The sequence below is a fragment of the Manis javanica genome, chromosome 2 (assembly GCF_040802235.1).
Source record: "Manis javanica isolate MJ-LG chromosome 2, MJ_LKY, whole genome shotgun sequence".
NCBI classification, from domain to species: Eukaryota; Metazoa; Chordata; class Mammalia; order Pholidota; family Manidae; genus Manis; species Manis javanica.
This window is the reverse complement of record NC_133157.1, coordinates 11629515-11646230: the sequence shown is the minus strand read 5'-3', so window position 1 is coordinate 11646230 and position 16716 is coordinate 11629515. Positions and strand designations below refer to the sequence as shown.

At 36.7% G+C, this 16716-nt stretch overlaps 1 protein-coding gene and 1 non-coding gene across 4 annotated transcripts in view; both read right to left on the bottom strand.

Moving 5' to 3' along the window:
* The window catches only part of RC3H2 (ring finger and CCCH-type domains 2), a 48047-nt gene that overhangs the window by 8847 nt on the left and 22484 nt on the right, over nt 1-16716 (bottom strand). For all 3 annotated transcript variants that reach the window (XM_017675992.3, XM_017675991.3, XM_017675990.3), the window contains exons 6-13: nt 15166-15366; nt 14595-14727; nt 14351-14469; nt 13084-13196; nt 6521-6829; nt 2640-2854; nt 1633-2066; nt 859-1029 (exon numbers count right to left, since the gene is read on the bottom strand). In XM_017675992.3, the coding sequence (XP_017531481.1) occupies nt 859-1029; nt 1633-2066; nt 2640-2854; nt 6521-6829; nt 13084-13196; nt 14351-14469; nt 14595-14727; nt 15166-15366 (1695 nt within the window). The remainder of the gene's footprint in view (nt 1-858; nt 1030-1632; nt 2067-2639; nt 2855-6520; nt 6830-13083; nt 13197-14350; nt 14470-14594; nt 14728-15165; nt 15367-16716) is intronic.
* LOC118970516 (small nucleolar RNA SNORD90) lies at nt 14812-14922 on the bottom strand. Its single transcript, XR_005058564.1, has one exon. It is a non-coding gene; the product is annotated as a small nucleolar RNA SNORD90 (small nucleolar RNA).

Genomic DNA, 16716 nt, shown 5'->3' with positions numbered 1-16716 from the left:
AAGATTACTTCAAAATGACCCAAGAAAAAAGTGGGTAGAAATGCACCAAGAGTGGCTGAGTGGAAATCGTGGGTGATTGGTACATGAGGTTTTTATCATATTGTTCTCTCTGCTTTTGTGTATATTTGAAGTTTTTCATAATGGAAAGATTTTTAAAAGATTTTTATATTAAAACCTCAATGGATCAGGAATAAACAAGAGAAACTACAAAATATTAATGGCTTGCTCTAAACATAATGGTACTAAAAACAACAGGATACATTGAAATGATTCTGGTAATGACAACTTGTTTTGCTATAAGACAATGATTAACAGTGATGTAAAACACCAACAACAATACAGTAGGCATTTCTATACCTCTTAAGTAGAGAAGAAGATGTTTGAAATAGACCAGGATTCAAATCCCAGCTACTTACACAGTCAATTTACTATTTGAGCAAATCATGTAATTTCTCTGGGTAGGATTCCTAACCTACAAAATATGGGTAATACCTGCCCCCTAAGGTTTTCATGAGAATTAAATACAATAACATTATGTAAATGTCAGTGTACAATCTGCCACAAGGAAGTGCTCAAATGGTAGATATAAATCTTACAATTAATAAAAACCATAAAAGTAATGAGAACTACACTGCTGGGAAGAATCTGAATTGTTGGTGCAAAAAAGGACTGTGACTTAATGGTCTTCAGAGTCTCATAGTGCCTAGCCATAGTACTTACATGTCTACTGAACTCAACTCTACTGCACACCAAACCACTGCAAAATATCCCACATAGATAACCCTGGTTTGAATGAGTGCTCTGAAGTCAGTTGTTGGACCTGCCCCTGCAACATCAAGTGATTAAAACCTTTCTTACATCAGCGCGAAAGTCTACACTGAACAGAGGAGAAGGCGGCGGCGGCGACTGTGTTGCCACAGGAAGAGTTGAAGAGACGAGAGGTGCTTTCTGAGTGTGGTACTGTGCCCACTGCTCTGGCTTTCTTCTAATCTGCTCCTCGCAACTGGTCTTCAAATGACCACAGGGTTCCTAAGGGAGGATAAAAGAAACCATCTCAATCACCTAGGGAGTGGTAAATAAACTTGACTATGTTTTATGAAAATAATGTAAATAAACAGTTTATTATATTGTTGGGACAAAAAATAAATTACAATAAGAAAAGTCACCCTAGCCTCTTCTCCACACACTTAGATGAAAGGGTTAGTATTTAGTCAAGTGATGTTAGAGGTAAAATCTGAGCACTCACTCTTCTGGTTTGGCAAAGTCATTTGTATCTACATGGGAATACTGAAAACAGGCCTCCATCTCGATTTTTAAACATTTTTTACCGTCTTGTAGGTTTCCCTTCCAAACATAACATTTATTGATGTAACATACAACATATATGTATCAGGTCCAGTTCTACTAGCTTTGTTTTTTTCTGATTTAATACTCACAACAGCCTTAGAGGGAGGGACTACTGTTATTTCTATCAAACGTGAAAAAACTGACATAGAGCATTTAAGTAACTTCTGTTAAATCACACACTTAGTAGGTGGAAGAGCCAGGATATATATGCAGGTGGTCTGAAACCACACACCAGGTTCTTAACCACTACACCATGGTAGCATTCCTATTTCTGTCATCACTTACCCTTGGTAAAGGCACAGTTGTCCTTGGCTCACTTGGTGGCTGACAAGCCACTGAATAATACCCATCTAATGAGTTATATCTTTCCCGCAGAGATGTCTGATAGACAGACGAGTGCATCACATCCATTGGAGGTAAAGAATTGCTTCTAATAATGTCATCTCGTTGATACATAGGTGGACGCCAGATGCGCCTGCTATCATACACAGGAGCATACATTCCAGAAGGTACTGGAGGAACTGGTCCATATGGCTGCGGAGGAGGAGGCTGGTAAGGAGAAGAATTCATTCGATCTCGAGGGGAAAATGTACTGTAATGATCGGCATATGGCATGGAAGCAGGTGGGAGGGAGGACTCTGGAACATTATTGGACCTCACAAAGCGAGGAACACAGGGAGCCACACCAGCTGGTACCGTTGGAGGTGGTGGGTAGTATCCTTGAAAATTGGAAAGAGGAATATTTAATGCAATCTTAGTAAAATGCAACATTTTATAATGGCTTAAGTCTAAAGCTGTCTTTAACGTGGGAAAATAAACTTTGAACCTTAATTTAGTTACCTCTGCTTTAAAAAGAAACTACACATTTTCACTATACCAACCACTACATCAAAATCATTCCCATTCAATGCTTTGCTTAACTGTGCCTTAAACACATGACAGAACTACTTACAGATGTCTGTTAAGTTTCCTTCTAAGGGCATCTACTGCCACTGGTTTTGGATTAAGTAGTTACACTATTAATTCATAACCTTCTTGGGAGCAGAGATTTAAAGAACTCTTTCAAAATCTAAGTTGTGTGGTGTCTTTCCAAAATTATATATATAAAACATTTTGCATATCATTTCAGGGGATCTGCAGAATTCTTGAAGGTCATTAATGGATCCTCTATTTGGTTCAGAACCTTAACATTATTGGTATGTAGATATTCTAGATAGATACAATGATTCACTTAAGAGCAACCAATGTTACATTAGTTTCTTTTTTTTTTAGAATTGTCTAAAATCACTTACCTGTCTGTGGGTACTGTGGAACTTCAAAGGGTATCTGAGCCCTTGGATCTTGAAAATACTGAATGTTTTCAGAATGCTGAGGATATACTGGTACTCTAGTTATAAACGGGCTGGATTTTGGAGGCACAGAATTCAGCTCTGTTCCAACATTAGAGGGCCCAGCTGAGGTAGCTGCTACGTTACTTACAGGAGTCTTGGGTGGAGAACCAATTTTACTGGAGAGAAAATTTAAGAAAATGTAAGTCACTCTCTCTTATGGTTAAGTCTTCATAAAATTATATAGTGAATCTTTCATAAAATTGTATAGTGAAACCACTAATAAAGAACACTTCAAGTATTTCCATAGTAACAAATAAGGCAATTAATTTCACTGCCACTTTTCACTGCTAATTCTCAGGATCATAGTAACAGGCCTCATATTCTGGTGAGGGCAAAAAGAAATGCAAACAAATCCCAGGAACTAATGTGACTCATCAGCCCCTTTTACTCATTCTTTAAAAAGAGACTTTTCCTACTGGAAATTAAAAAAAAAATTCTGTTCAATAAGTTTTCAACAGAAACAGTACCACCTAACAGTAGAATTCTGTGGGACAAAAAGGACAAACAAGTTAAGGAAAGGGTTGTTCTGTTAAGAGTTAGCTGAAATGTCAACTCCTCAAAGAAAAGGTCATTTTGTCCATTTTGTTAACTGCTATATCCCCAGGCCTAGAAGAGTTCTTGCCACATAGGAGGCACTTAATGAACAAGTATCTGTTGGACAAACAAAACAGTTCCCATCATACTATAGGTACTCAGAAAATATCTGTTGGTTGAACAATATGCCAATAAAGTGGTTATTCATTACACAAATTTTTTATCTTTTTTTTAAAAAAACACAAAGGATTTTATTTTTTGAGTCACCAAGCAATCAGCTCTGGAGGATCTCAGCATGGCTTTCTTACCTCCTTTTAAGTCAAACTTTGGCAGAAAATGGGTATGTCGTGACTCAAGAAAATAAACTTGTTAATGATGCAGGAATTCAATACAATTTGTTACCCAATTAGATTAGAGGGTTTTTCTTAGACTCAGAGAAGGCCTTTTAACACTAGAGTATAAAGAAGAGCACGGGCTGCATTTTTTTAAGTCTAGCACAGCAGGTTAGCATAGATGTTTATTTCTATGTGTAATTGTGTATTAAAATGTAGAAAACAATTGAGGAACTGTGGGTAATAATAAGTACACATGTATTAGCTTAGAACTTAGTATTTTAGGGCTGTGCTTATTCTTTGAAGTTAAATAAAGGCAGCAAGGAAAATGACTGATTTCTTTGTAACAGTAATAACACTCATTAAGCAATCGTCGAGCACCCTGCAGGCACTATGCTAAGTGCTCTACATACATTATCTGATCCTCCCATATCAAAATGTTATATACCATAAAATCTGGGTAAGTACTTTGAAATGGCAAATTCTTAGACTATAAGGAAAAAGGCATCAAAATCCATGAATGGTTCAGAGCCTCATGAATTCATGCAAGCTATCCCCATAATTCAGACTTAAGGAAAACACCAATTTTTAGTTACCTTCTAGTCAGACAGCTAGATTACTGTTAATAGTATCTTAGATGTTTTTCAGGATTCTAGGCTCTCCTTTCCGGCAGCCCTTCATACCTACATGCTTCTGCCTGTGTTGCTTCCTCTAATGACAAGGCCCTTCCTCCTCACTATCCATGCTGTTGGAACTAGCTCAGGTGTCATCATATTACCTCTAAGACGCCTTCCCCAAGAACTCACTGTAGAATTACTCATTTTTTATATGTGTTCCAATAACACTTGGAACACAACTCCATTGTAATAATAACTTTCAGAATATATTGTATCTGTTTACCTGTGTTCCCAAACTACACTGGAGGACCCCTGGGAGCAGAGTGTATCTAGTTCATCTTCATTAGCTACACGAATTGGCCTGGTCTTTGGCACACAGAAGATCCATACTTTTTGAATGAATAAATACATTTCTTATTTTTCAAAGTTTTTTTCTTAGTCCATCGTTTTAAAAAACTTAAGATATATATAATACTCCCTTAAGGTATACAATTCAGTGAGTTTCAGTACGTTCACAAGGTTGTACAATCATCACCGCCATCTAAGTCGTAACATTCTCATCACCCCTGAGAGAAACCTGTATGCATCAGCATTCACTCCCCATCCCCTTCCTCCCCCAGCCCCCGACCCTGGCAACCACACATCTACTAATCTACTTTCTGACTCTATGGGCTTGCCTATTCTGGACATACACATAAATGGAATTCTACAATATATGGTTTTCTCTCACCTAACATAATGTTTTCAAGTTTCCTCCATATTGTAGTAGGTACTTCACTCGTTTTTTATGGCTGAGTAACATTCCACTATATGGATATAAAACAGTTTTACAACATTACCTTGCCAAAACCCTTCAAAAGCTCATTTCTTAAACACATATAATAGAAGGTCTCCATAATCTGATTGCCAACCTATCTAATCTTATTTTAACCAGTCCCTAACATAAACTTTCAGTCCTAAAAGGCTGTCTCCTCAATATTCCATATAATTACAAGAAACGTGGATCCACATTACACTTTTTCTTTTTTCTGAAATCTTCTATTTTTACCAGGAATATAAAATTTTCCTGTTCTATAAACCAATTCTAATATTGCATCATTTATATAAATGCTGCCTCCACAACTATATCATCCTAAATTTCTTAAAGGCAAAGGTAATTTATATCTCTGTATCTTAATCTCATGTATTTTCAAAAGTACCTAGAACCAGAGATTAGAATGAAGGCACAAAAAATATCTGCTAACTAGACAATGTTCTTTGATAAATCACTTCTAAAATCTCCCCCAGGGAAGACTATATGGATCCTTTAGTAAACAAGTTCCCTAGCATGTGCTAACTGCAGAAAAGAACAGAAATGCTTACCTACCCATCATTTATGATATGAAATCACTAGCAGTTTACTCTGTGCCTAATGTAATGCTTTTTTCCTAGAAGGCATACAATAGATATTGACAGACTACTTATGGGCAACAAAGTTTGAACATGCTTTAACTCGGATTTTAAGGCTTTTAAAAGAATATCAAAGCATGAGATTAAAAGAGGCAGAAGTAACTTTTCAGATCACCTTAAGTTTTAGAACTTTTTTCTTAAAGCACCAAAACCCTTTTGCTGAAACCCAACAACAAATCTGTAAAATCAACATGTATGTAAAACAAAAGTAAATCTTATGCTGAAACCCAAACACAATAATGGTGATAATAACAACAGATATTATTGACTGCAGCAGGCATTACTCAAGCACACTGTAATATTAACTCACTTAACCCTCACAACCCACACATGAAGTAATTACTATTATTACACTAATTTAATGAATGAGTAAACTGAGACAGATTAAGTAACTGGCCTAAGAGCAAAACAGCAAGGAAATAGTAGCCACAATCTGAACCCAGAGTTTGGCTCCAAAGATCTTAACTACTAAACATCACTATAGAGTAGAAAGTGGAACATCCTGATTTAAATACAGGCTGCAGGCTCAAGCACTTCACTTGCTTAAGTTTCTACTTTAGTTCCTTTTTGGCACCTCTATGGACTTAAGCCTCAAGTTCAAGCAAATAAGTTGTGAAAAAAAACAATTCTGGTCAAACCTCTTCAATTTACAGTCAAGGAAAACAAAATAACTGCAGAGCCAGGACCAGAACTCAAATGTTTTGGTTCTTAAAACAGTGCTTTTTCTACTACATGGAATATTCTGCGTTAAAATTCTGATTAACTGCTTTTCCTCAGGATAAATAAAAATACTTACATGTTTCTAAAAAGGCTAATGACTCATATTAGCCATTTTTTACCTAATACTTACTTTTCAGTTACGGACTCTGCAGAAGGCCCAGAAGCATTCTGACCATTAGTGCCAACCTTCCCCACTTTCTTCACAGTCTCCAGAGCTCTTAATGTACTGTCAGTACTACGTGGGATTAGCTGGGAAACACTGTTTTCTGCATTTGAAATCCCATTTGTACTTGGAACAATTTTCCCCGTGGTTTCAGTACTTCCTATGACAGAAATGACATTTCCGGCTGTGGTTGTGACAGTGTTGTTTACACCAACTTTATTTAGAAGAGGAAACGTTCTTACAGTTGCATTAATCTTTTTGTTCCTTAATCGATACCTGTTTCAAAAACAATCAACAAATTGGTGAGTATTTCACTAAATCTTACCCTGAAGGAAAAAAAGGCAATGGGAAAAGATTTTAAAAGGAGTAAACAGCTTGAAAAAGTTTCTTCAGGTAAATATCAAATACAGTCTATATCAAACTGCTGTATTAAATGCCACTTGAAAATATATATGCCACATATCTACACACACATATATACACACACATTTGTATATGTATGCACATAATTAATATAGCAAGAAAACATGCATGTGTTTAAAGAAGTCTTTTCAGAGAGTGGCAAGAGATGCATTGGAAAATTCGGTGTAACTGGAATATAAAGCACACTATGTACAAAATGAAAGGAACCATACCCAGCTTAGTTGGGAATGTAGCATGAAGATAAACAGTATGCAAGAGCTGAAAGAGTTCTATGTTGCTACCAAATTATTAAAACATTATGTAATTAAAAAAATTTTAAACCAAAAATGATTCTTTGACAAATATTATACTAAAATACAGCAATTTAGTATTATATTTTTCAGATCAAGTCATGCCTAAAGTAAAAAGCATTTCAAGTCAAGACTTCTGATATTAAACTGAGGGTTTTATTTATGGTGCTCAGATATAACACTCTAATACATGAAGCAATTAGCACCTGGACTCCATTTAAGAAAATCTGTTTCTACTTGTCAAACAAAAACCTCATTACAATGAGGTCCCAGTCAGTGTTACCGCCAATATTTTAAAGTAGTGAACTGTTACATGAATAGAAAGACAGTCACACATTTGGAATCATAATTACATGTCTAAATTAATCTGATACTAATATTATACATAATCAAGCATATGGTAATAAAACATAGTGATAAGCAATGTCTTCCCAATAGTTTCCCTTTGAATCCTTCAGTATCTATAAATGGCTTATTCAGTCCTCTTCTCTTTCTCACACATATACGCACTGACAGAGGCTGGCCAAGTTCAATAAAAGATAAGTGTTCCCAGATCAGCCTGAAGGTAGAGTGATAGATCATGAAGTTAAAAGAACAAACAACATGGTACAAGCCTGTTTACATATGTCATCTTATAGACTCTGGGGGAACCTATGATTACTTCTTTAAGAAGGAGGGGTATGAGCAGACCTATGTTTCAGAAGGGCATCTGGTGGCACAAAGGGACCTGTGCCTTCCTCAACATGCTCTCTGAAACCTGCTCTTCATTCTTCACCTCAAAGGTTCTTGCACAAAATGCCCAGATGCTCCTTGCTTTCCATCCTCAAAGGACAAATCTCAGATATCCTTAAGATTGCTCTGGCAGGCAAAAAAATAAAGTTTTAATTGTGAGTCTCTTAAAAGAGAGGAGTTATGAGAAGTAAAACCTTAACCAAAGGAGGTAAAGTAAATGACAAGTAGGGATATATATTTGACTTCTAGCATCTAAGCAGCTAGACTTGGACTTAGAATCTGGACCTCACACTTGAAAATGGCAATTACTTCCTATTCATTTAAAATCACCAATGAGTTCCCTCAAGTATTCACTCTCTGCCTTAGAATCCACTATCTACCATTTCTTCCTTGTAAATACCTTTAACTCCCTTGGCTCCCCTGTTGAACTCACCTGGTTAAAACCTCAGTCTCATTCTCCACTTATTCTCTTATTCTGTGCCTACTCCCAAGCAGCCAAATGTTGGAGAAGAAGTATGCAATCATGTTGTCTAGACTCCCTTCAAAATTATGATTAAGTATTTAAAATGGCCAATACATTAATAAACTTCTCTACTAAATTCACTTTTTCATCCTGACATCCTCTCCACAGCAGATGATATTGTCTCCCTTTTAATGGAGAAAACTGATGAAACCAGAGAATTACTTAATCTTTCCCATCAATTCCACTAACCTTCCTGCAAATGCAACTACATACTCCTAAAATAAGGGATAAACAGTTCCTTCTCCTAACTCAGGCCAGGCTTTCCACTTAGGTTCCAAAGAAGTCCAATCTCTTCACTTGTGCTCCAAGTCCCAAGCCTACTTGCCCTCTCAAAAACTTCACTCCTCTAATTACCTTTTTCTCTCTAGTGTACCATCACCATTCGTGTGTCTGCTTACATGTTATATCTTTGGGGATCCCTTCCCAGGGAACCTTATCTAAAATATCTCCCTTCTCCCAATCATTCTCTTTCTCCTTACCTGTGTGATTTTTTTCCATAGCACCAATCAGTACCAGATGTATGTTTTCTATTTACTTGCTTTATGTCAATCTTCTCTACTACAACGTAAGCCCCATGAGAGCCTTTCTCATTCACTGTTCTATCTTCAGCACATAAAACAGTGCCTGGTGCTTTCTAGGTGTTCTATAAATACTTATAACATGAATGTGGAGTAAGCCTCAAACTTCATATGGCCAAGAGAACTACTGATTTTCTACCAAAAATATTTCCCATCTCAGTAACAGACATTACTCAGTTATGCAGGCCCCAAACCTTGGAGTCATCCTTGATTCTTCTCCTTTAAGCCCCACATTCACTCTTCAGACCTATCAGCTCTACTTCCAAAATATATCCCAAATCACACTACTTTTCATTGTTTCCATTACTCTACTCCTAGGACCACGTTACCAATCTTGTGCCTGGACCACTCCAACAGTTTAAACTGGTCTCCATACAGGCAGACACTAGAGTGACATGCCTAAGACAAAATTAAAATCTCACTGTTCCACTTAAATAAAACCCCACAGTGACTTCCAGAATAAAATCCAAATCCCTTGCCAAGGTCCACCAAGCCAGTGTGATCTAGCCCTGGACTACCTCCCCAACCTTATCTTCTGTCATTCTTCTCATTCTCCGTCCTCCAGACACACCGGTCTTCTGTCTAATTCCTGAACATGCCACGCTTGTTTCAATTTCAGACTTCCTTAAAAGCATTTTATCAGTAACTGAAATTGTTTACATGTTAACTGTTCCTATTTCCCCACTAGAAGCACCTCAAATAGTACATAGCATTTAACTACCATTATTACAAGTATTTGTTGAGCTGGTTGATCCCAGGCTTTTGACACTCTCCAGAATATAACAATTCTTAGGAACAGGTCTCCAGAACACTACATTCTAAAATATATTCACATAAATAGCTCTTCCTAAAAGAGATTGTCGGGCATTTACATTTGTTTAGTTAGAAAGATATAAAGCAGAGAAAGAGGACTGGGGTAAAACTAATTTACAAACAAGCATTTGCTGAGCTCCTGGTGTATTTACGTGAACTAAGACAAACACTCTGCCCTCAAAATGCTCAGAGTTGGGCAACAACATTCATTTTTTTTCAACCAACAGGATAGTGTACATCTTCCACTTCCTCTGTATTAACTCTGTTTTTTCTTTTTTTTTGAACATCAACAGAGTGTGAAGCTGGTAGAAATATGAATTGTACATTACTTGCTCTTTCAACATAAATATACTGAGCCTACATATCTGAACAGGTACAGAAAATATGAAGATGAATAACTCACAGGGTAAATGAAGTCCAGTGGAAATATATACCTGGAAATGAATAATTGCAGTACAGTACAGGGACTGGTAGTTAAAAGGTTACCAAGTATAGAGGACTATGGCAGCTGACACTGCTGGGAAGTCAGGCAAGTCTTCAAAAGGAGGATACCTGAATATGATCAGGAAAAGGATCTCTCCAAATACAGCTGAGAAAAGCACATCATAAAGAGTGAAAAACGTGTGTGAGGGAAAAAAGAATACAAGAATTTGTACAATAGTGAACAGCGATTAACTGAATGCTCCTTGAAAACAAAAAAGAATGATGCAGAAGTTAAAGTAAGGCTGGGAAGCTACTTGGAGGTACTGTGATCAACTGAGGATTTACAGCAGGGAGATGGACGTCAGTAGACACTTATTTGCAAAAGAAGCAATGGAAAAAACAAGTTGAGACATAGGGAGATGCCCGTAAAAAGCCACTATAACACTAAAATGGATAAACTGGGCAAACACATGTGAAACACTAAAAATGGTACCTAGCACAGAATGTGACCAATTAGTTTGGCTATTGCTATTTTTTAAATGCTGTTGTACCCAGTTTAGGCAGCTCTGTATACAGTTTTACATCAATATGATTTTTGAGACTCTAGGACGTATATCGAGGTTGCCCACACCTGAAATAGAACATTTTAGGTAAAACAGAGCTTTTTAGGGGATCTTAATAAGATAAGTTTAGACAAAAGGTAATAAAGTTCTGAAGTACGTACTGGAGATGCAAAGTAGGAAGCCTACTTAAAGACTTAAGAAGTAAAATGTATTTTCAGCAGGAGCACCAGTTGTGGGTAGAACAGCAGTGAAATCAGTTTCTTCTCAGACCCTTTTAAAAGTCTAAGTGCTTCCAAGCAAGGTCCCCTAAATACACCTCCCAGAATTTCAAAAATCATCTTGATGTAAAATTCTGTATCAGAGCTGCCCACTGGGTGCAAACAGCATCTTCTTTTTCTTAAAGACTTCTGCAACCTCTCTAAGCAAATCCAGTGGAGGGAAAAAACTGAGAACAGAAGCATGTTTCTGCTCTTTTTTTAGTGCATAAGCACATATCTTCTAGCAGTTGCTGCCTTTATAGAGCTCACTATGTGCAGGGCCAAGTGCCAGCACTGAGAAGAAGAGACAACATAAAAAAGACGGATACAGTCCAAGAAGCTTACAATTTAGCAAGGTAGACAAACATTCAATAAATAGATCAGAGGTCAGCAAACTATTGTCTATAGGCCAAAGCTGCCTGTTTTTGTAAATAGAAGTTCACAGTTGTGCCCATTTTTTGCACTGTCTATGTAGACTTTTTTTCTAAAATGGCAGTTAAGTGGTTACAACACAGAGATCACTATATAGTCCACCAAGCTGAAATATATATTATCTGCATCTTTACAGAAAAGTTTGTGAACCCCTAAAATAGACCATAAGTTAATTAAAATTTTGCTAAGTATAACAAAGAGGAACCTGGTTTAGTACAAAACTAAAATACTGGGGAGCTCTCCCTGAAAAAGTGAAGTGATAAGCTAGGCAACAGAAAAGCTTCAAAGACAAGGCTAGAAGGAACAGCATTATGTGAAAGGCCTGAAGGGGGAAGGAGCATGGGGCATTCCGGGCACTGAGAAAGGGAAAGTGTGGCTTGAATATAGAATACAATTAGGGAGCCTGTGAGATGAGATCAGAGAGGAAGGCACAAACTAGATGCTACAGGGTCTGAGAGACCACAATCTGTATTTTATATGTTTATCCAGAGGGAAATGAGAAACTACCCAAGTTTCTCATTATCTGCAATGAGCCTATGTGCAAAGTTCTCCCTGTTTTGAGTAATAGGATTGGGGATGGGCAACAATGGCTCTAAGACTAGTTAGAAAGCAACTGTGGAGGGGATGACACCTTGGACTTTAAGGACAGAAAGAAGAAGGAAGAGTTGAGAAATATGTGGGAAGTCAAAATGACTTGACTGGAAGGTGAAATGACTAAGACAAGCATGTGAAAGAAAGCCAACAAAGATGATTTCTATAACATGGCATTTATTACTAGTTGGATAGGGTACACTGGGGAGAGCAGAATGGAAAATAGAAGAGGAACATGTATGGGAAGAGAAAATTACCTCAAACTGAGTTTAAAGTGCTAACGGGAAAAGGGAGATAACTATTAAGAGTTGATACACAGGCCAGTTGTTCAGTAGAAAGGCTGGGATCAATTATTTGGTGATAGCTCAATGATAAATATTTTGGTTAAAAAAAACAAAACAACAAAAACCTAGACAATACATAATACAGCTTATATCCATTTTATTTTACGTCTGGGGTAAACGGACAGAGAAAAAGGGATTACCCACAGGACAAGAGAAAAGAAAAAAGAAGACACAGGAAAAAAAATGTTAAGAAGACCAGAAGAATGTTAAAAAGAAAATGTATCTGCTTTATCTGGGACTTTGCTCTTATCTTCAACCAAACCTGAGCAAAGCAGACGGCACACGGGTATTTTTACTCTGCGCTGATGCTTAACGGAAACATGGAATCCAGCTACATACGGTGATCTAAAATATGATTCCTGAATAAGGTTCTAAATAATTTATGATGTTAATCTTGCTCCCAGAAGCAATAAGGTATGGCTTTAAAAAAAGAAGGTTATTCTGCAATCTAAAAAACTTGACAGTGTGATCTTAATTGCACCTTTGAAACTCATCACAAACTTTAAGACTATACATAACACTTTTGTAATGACCAAAAATATGAAAAGAGAATTCTCTTACTTTTCAAGCTCTTCCTGAGAATGGGCAAAAGTACAATTTGTTCCTCGTGGACACCCTCCTTGCTGTCGCAGATCTCGGCACATACTGGTCTTATATTTGCTGTTTGGCTGAGGCTACAAAAAGAAAATCAATGTATGGAAAAGTGAAGATTCCAGTTGTTCCTCAGTCTTGAGACTTTGGAATTTTATAATTACATCTTTAATTCTTTTTCATATTAGATAAAAAAGTCTTGTGCTGAAGCAGACTCACAGAACCCAAGAATGGACTAACAGTTACCAAAGGGAAAGGACTGGGTAGGGTGGGTGGGAAAGGAGGAATAAGGGATCAGGACGCATTATGATAAGCACACATAATACAGAGAAGACAAGTAGTGACTCTATAGCATCTTACTATGCTGATGGACAGTGACTGTAATGGGGCATGTGTTGGGGACATTATAATGGGGGAATCTAGTAAACACAATGTTGCTCAAGTGACTGTATATTAATAATACTAATAAAAAAAGATACTTGTTTGCCGAAAAAAAAAAGTCTTGTGCTGAAACAACTATCATTCCACTGTTTACTGTTATAACCCCAAGTTGGCACTTGACACATTCCCTCTAAGGATTTTCTGAAACTGGTTCAAATGTTTATCTATTTATTGTCATGCAACACAATCCCCATGCAAAGAAAAATTTTCTCATCATTTCATTGCTGTCTTAAAATTGTAATACCAAAATCAAACAATTTTAAACAGCATTTAAAAAGTCATAAACTTTGTCCAGTTAAACTTCTTCAGTGAAGACAGAATACAACTTCCCCCGAAAAAAATGAAAAATTAAGAAGCAACAATGTATGGTTTATTTGTCAACTTGAGGATACAACTCTCTTCTTAGGCTTGGCGCTGTTAAAGTTCATACAATAGGGCAAACTTTAAGAACCTCATCACAACTGCTAAAATTTGCATCAAAACTTAATATATCGTTCTTAGTCTTGTGACTTCAATAAAGATGAAACAATTATCTTTCAGTTAATTAGACAAAATGTTTGAAAGGAATCAATGATCTATATACTTGGTCAAAAACATATGCAGTGAAATCATATTCAAGATACTCCCCAAATTGTTGCTGTGCTATGAATTATCAGGTACACTAAAACTTGACTTTCTGCCAAGGAACAGAGATGATAAAAACTTGAGAGTACAATCACCTAAGGAATCCTTTACCCAAAGAGTCTGTTAAGATGTCCAGAATAACAGCAGACAGAAGTGCAATAAATGTGCTCACCTGTGGTGTCTCATGGCCTTTTCTACTATAATTCTGTATGAAGTCCACAAGTCCATGAACCACTGTTTTAACAGCTACCATTGCATTTTCGAGCTGTTCCCAAGTTGGTGAAACAGCATCTAAAATAAGCCGTCAAGAGGAGATGGGTGGGAGGGATTTGTTAGCAGTAATTCTTGTGTTATTTACCTCAAAGATAAAAAAGTATTGAGAGAGAGAAAAATACAATTGAGTATTTCCCACATACCTGGATTAGGGTCTATGTTTGCAAGAAGCTCTAAATGAGGCCTCAGTCTATTCAGGTTAGCTGGGTCACCCGTTCGTTGCAAAACAATTGTCAATTCCTGGACACTCTTTGCAAATGATTCTGGAGACTGCAGCTAACAAAGAGAAAACAATGGTTTTACTATGATTCTAATGACACATCTATATTCAAATATTTGCACTTAGTCAACAAACTAAACAGGTTTTCAAGTGTCTTCAGATTCCACAGTAGGAGTATCAACGATGAAGTAAATTTTCACCTCAGAATCTGCCCTATGAAATTCATCATTAGACACTTAGAATATTTATTTATAGCTGTATTAGTTCTCTGGGATCAGAATATAGATGACAGAATTTATACTAATAGCCCATACTTGCTTCCTTATTGCCTCCCTTAGTTTAGTTAGAAAAAAATAATTTATAAGACTTAAAAATAATTTAAAAACATAGCAATCTCCAACTGGCTGTTTCTTTAGTACCTTCAGAAGATTCCAACACTCCTCAATGTAATTTAACAGCAGGGATATAAAATAACCATCTCTAATTTCACAAACCTTATCAATGATAGACTGCATGTGTGATTTATGTGCCAAGTCACCATAGAGAAGTGAGGACCACTGCTCAGGTGAAATACGGAGTCCTGCTTCCATAGCAATATGAACAATTTGGGCATCATGTTCTCTGCGTAATGCCTCGTAACTCCGAAATTCCTCCTTTAGCTGCATCAGGGAAGAGTCTTCATCCCTTTTGGTAACCTAAAATACAGAAAGGAGAAAAAAAACTGATCAGCATTGGTCTGCTCTACTCCTTTGACCAATATCAATTCCTTTTTTCTCTTTTTTGGAGGAGGGGTCACTTACTATGTATCAGATTTGACACAAAGAAGACAATGTTCTTACTGTAATTTTTTTTGGAACAAAGAAGAACTTACATAACCCAATATATAGTCTGCCTTCTTTCAATGAGCTCAGGAGCTGGGAGGGAAGAAATTTTGGTAAAAGTGCTATATAAGGCTCTACAACAATAGAAAGGAAAGGCACTTAAATCTGACTGGTAGAGGAGGGAATGGGTATCACAAAAGGTTTTCCTCAGCTGAAGAATATGTGAACTGAGTCTTGAAGATGAGTCAGAGCTCTCCATAGCAAATAGTGGTAAGGAATAGAATTCTAGTATCAAGTGGTAAAACAGAAAAATGCAAGAGCAGAGCACAGAGAATTAAAGGTTAAGATGTAGACCAGAGAAGACTCATAGAGGGCCTTGTATACTACAAAGAGATTTTTGGATATTACCCTGCAGGGAATGGGAAGCCACTGGGGACTTTTAAGCAGAGAAGTGACACAATTAGTTCAGCCAATGGGCAGGTATATATTAGCACTACCATGTAATGACTAAGAAGTTTTTTGCCAACACAAAAATGGTAATTAGGGAATACACACAGCTTTAATCTATACTTGACTTAAGTGATAAAAAAACATAAATTCAAAAGTTAAGTTTCACATGAAACTGTCTAATTATCCAAACATATATGGTTAATATCCACGATAGATGATATACACTCCTGAACCACAAAAACTTGCTAAGGCTACAGTGAAATCTGAAACTTGGTTAGGATTCACACCTAGGACTGGTAAAGGCTCTGAAGCTTAAAATAAATAAATCATTTAAACTATTCAAAACAATTTCCTCATCAATAAAATGAAAACATCCTGACTACCTCATTTGTTTCTATTGCTACTGTTGGTATATGAGACAACAGTAACATAGTTCCAAGAACATGAAGATGGGGAAATCAAGTTACCATCTGAGAATTAACTTCATATTAGTTCACAATTGAGAACACAGCATTATCTCAGAGATATTGTAGGATCAGTCCAGACCACCCCAATAAAGCAAGTATCACAATAAAGTGAGTCAAATGATTTTTTGGTTTCCCAGTGCATATAAAAGCTGTGTTTACACTATACTGTAGTCTATTCAATGTGCAAAAGCATTATGTTTAAAGAAACAATGTATATACCTTAATTTTAAAGAGCACTTGTTAAAAAAATGCTAAACATCATCTGAGAGTTCAATGAGTATAATCACTGATCACAGATCACCACCAC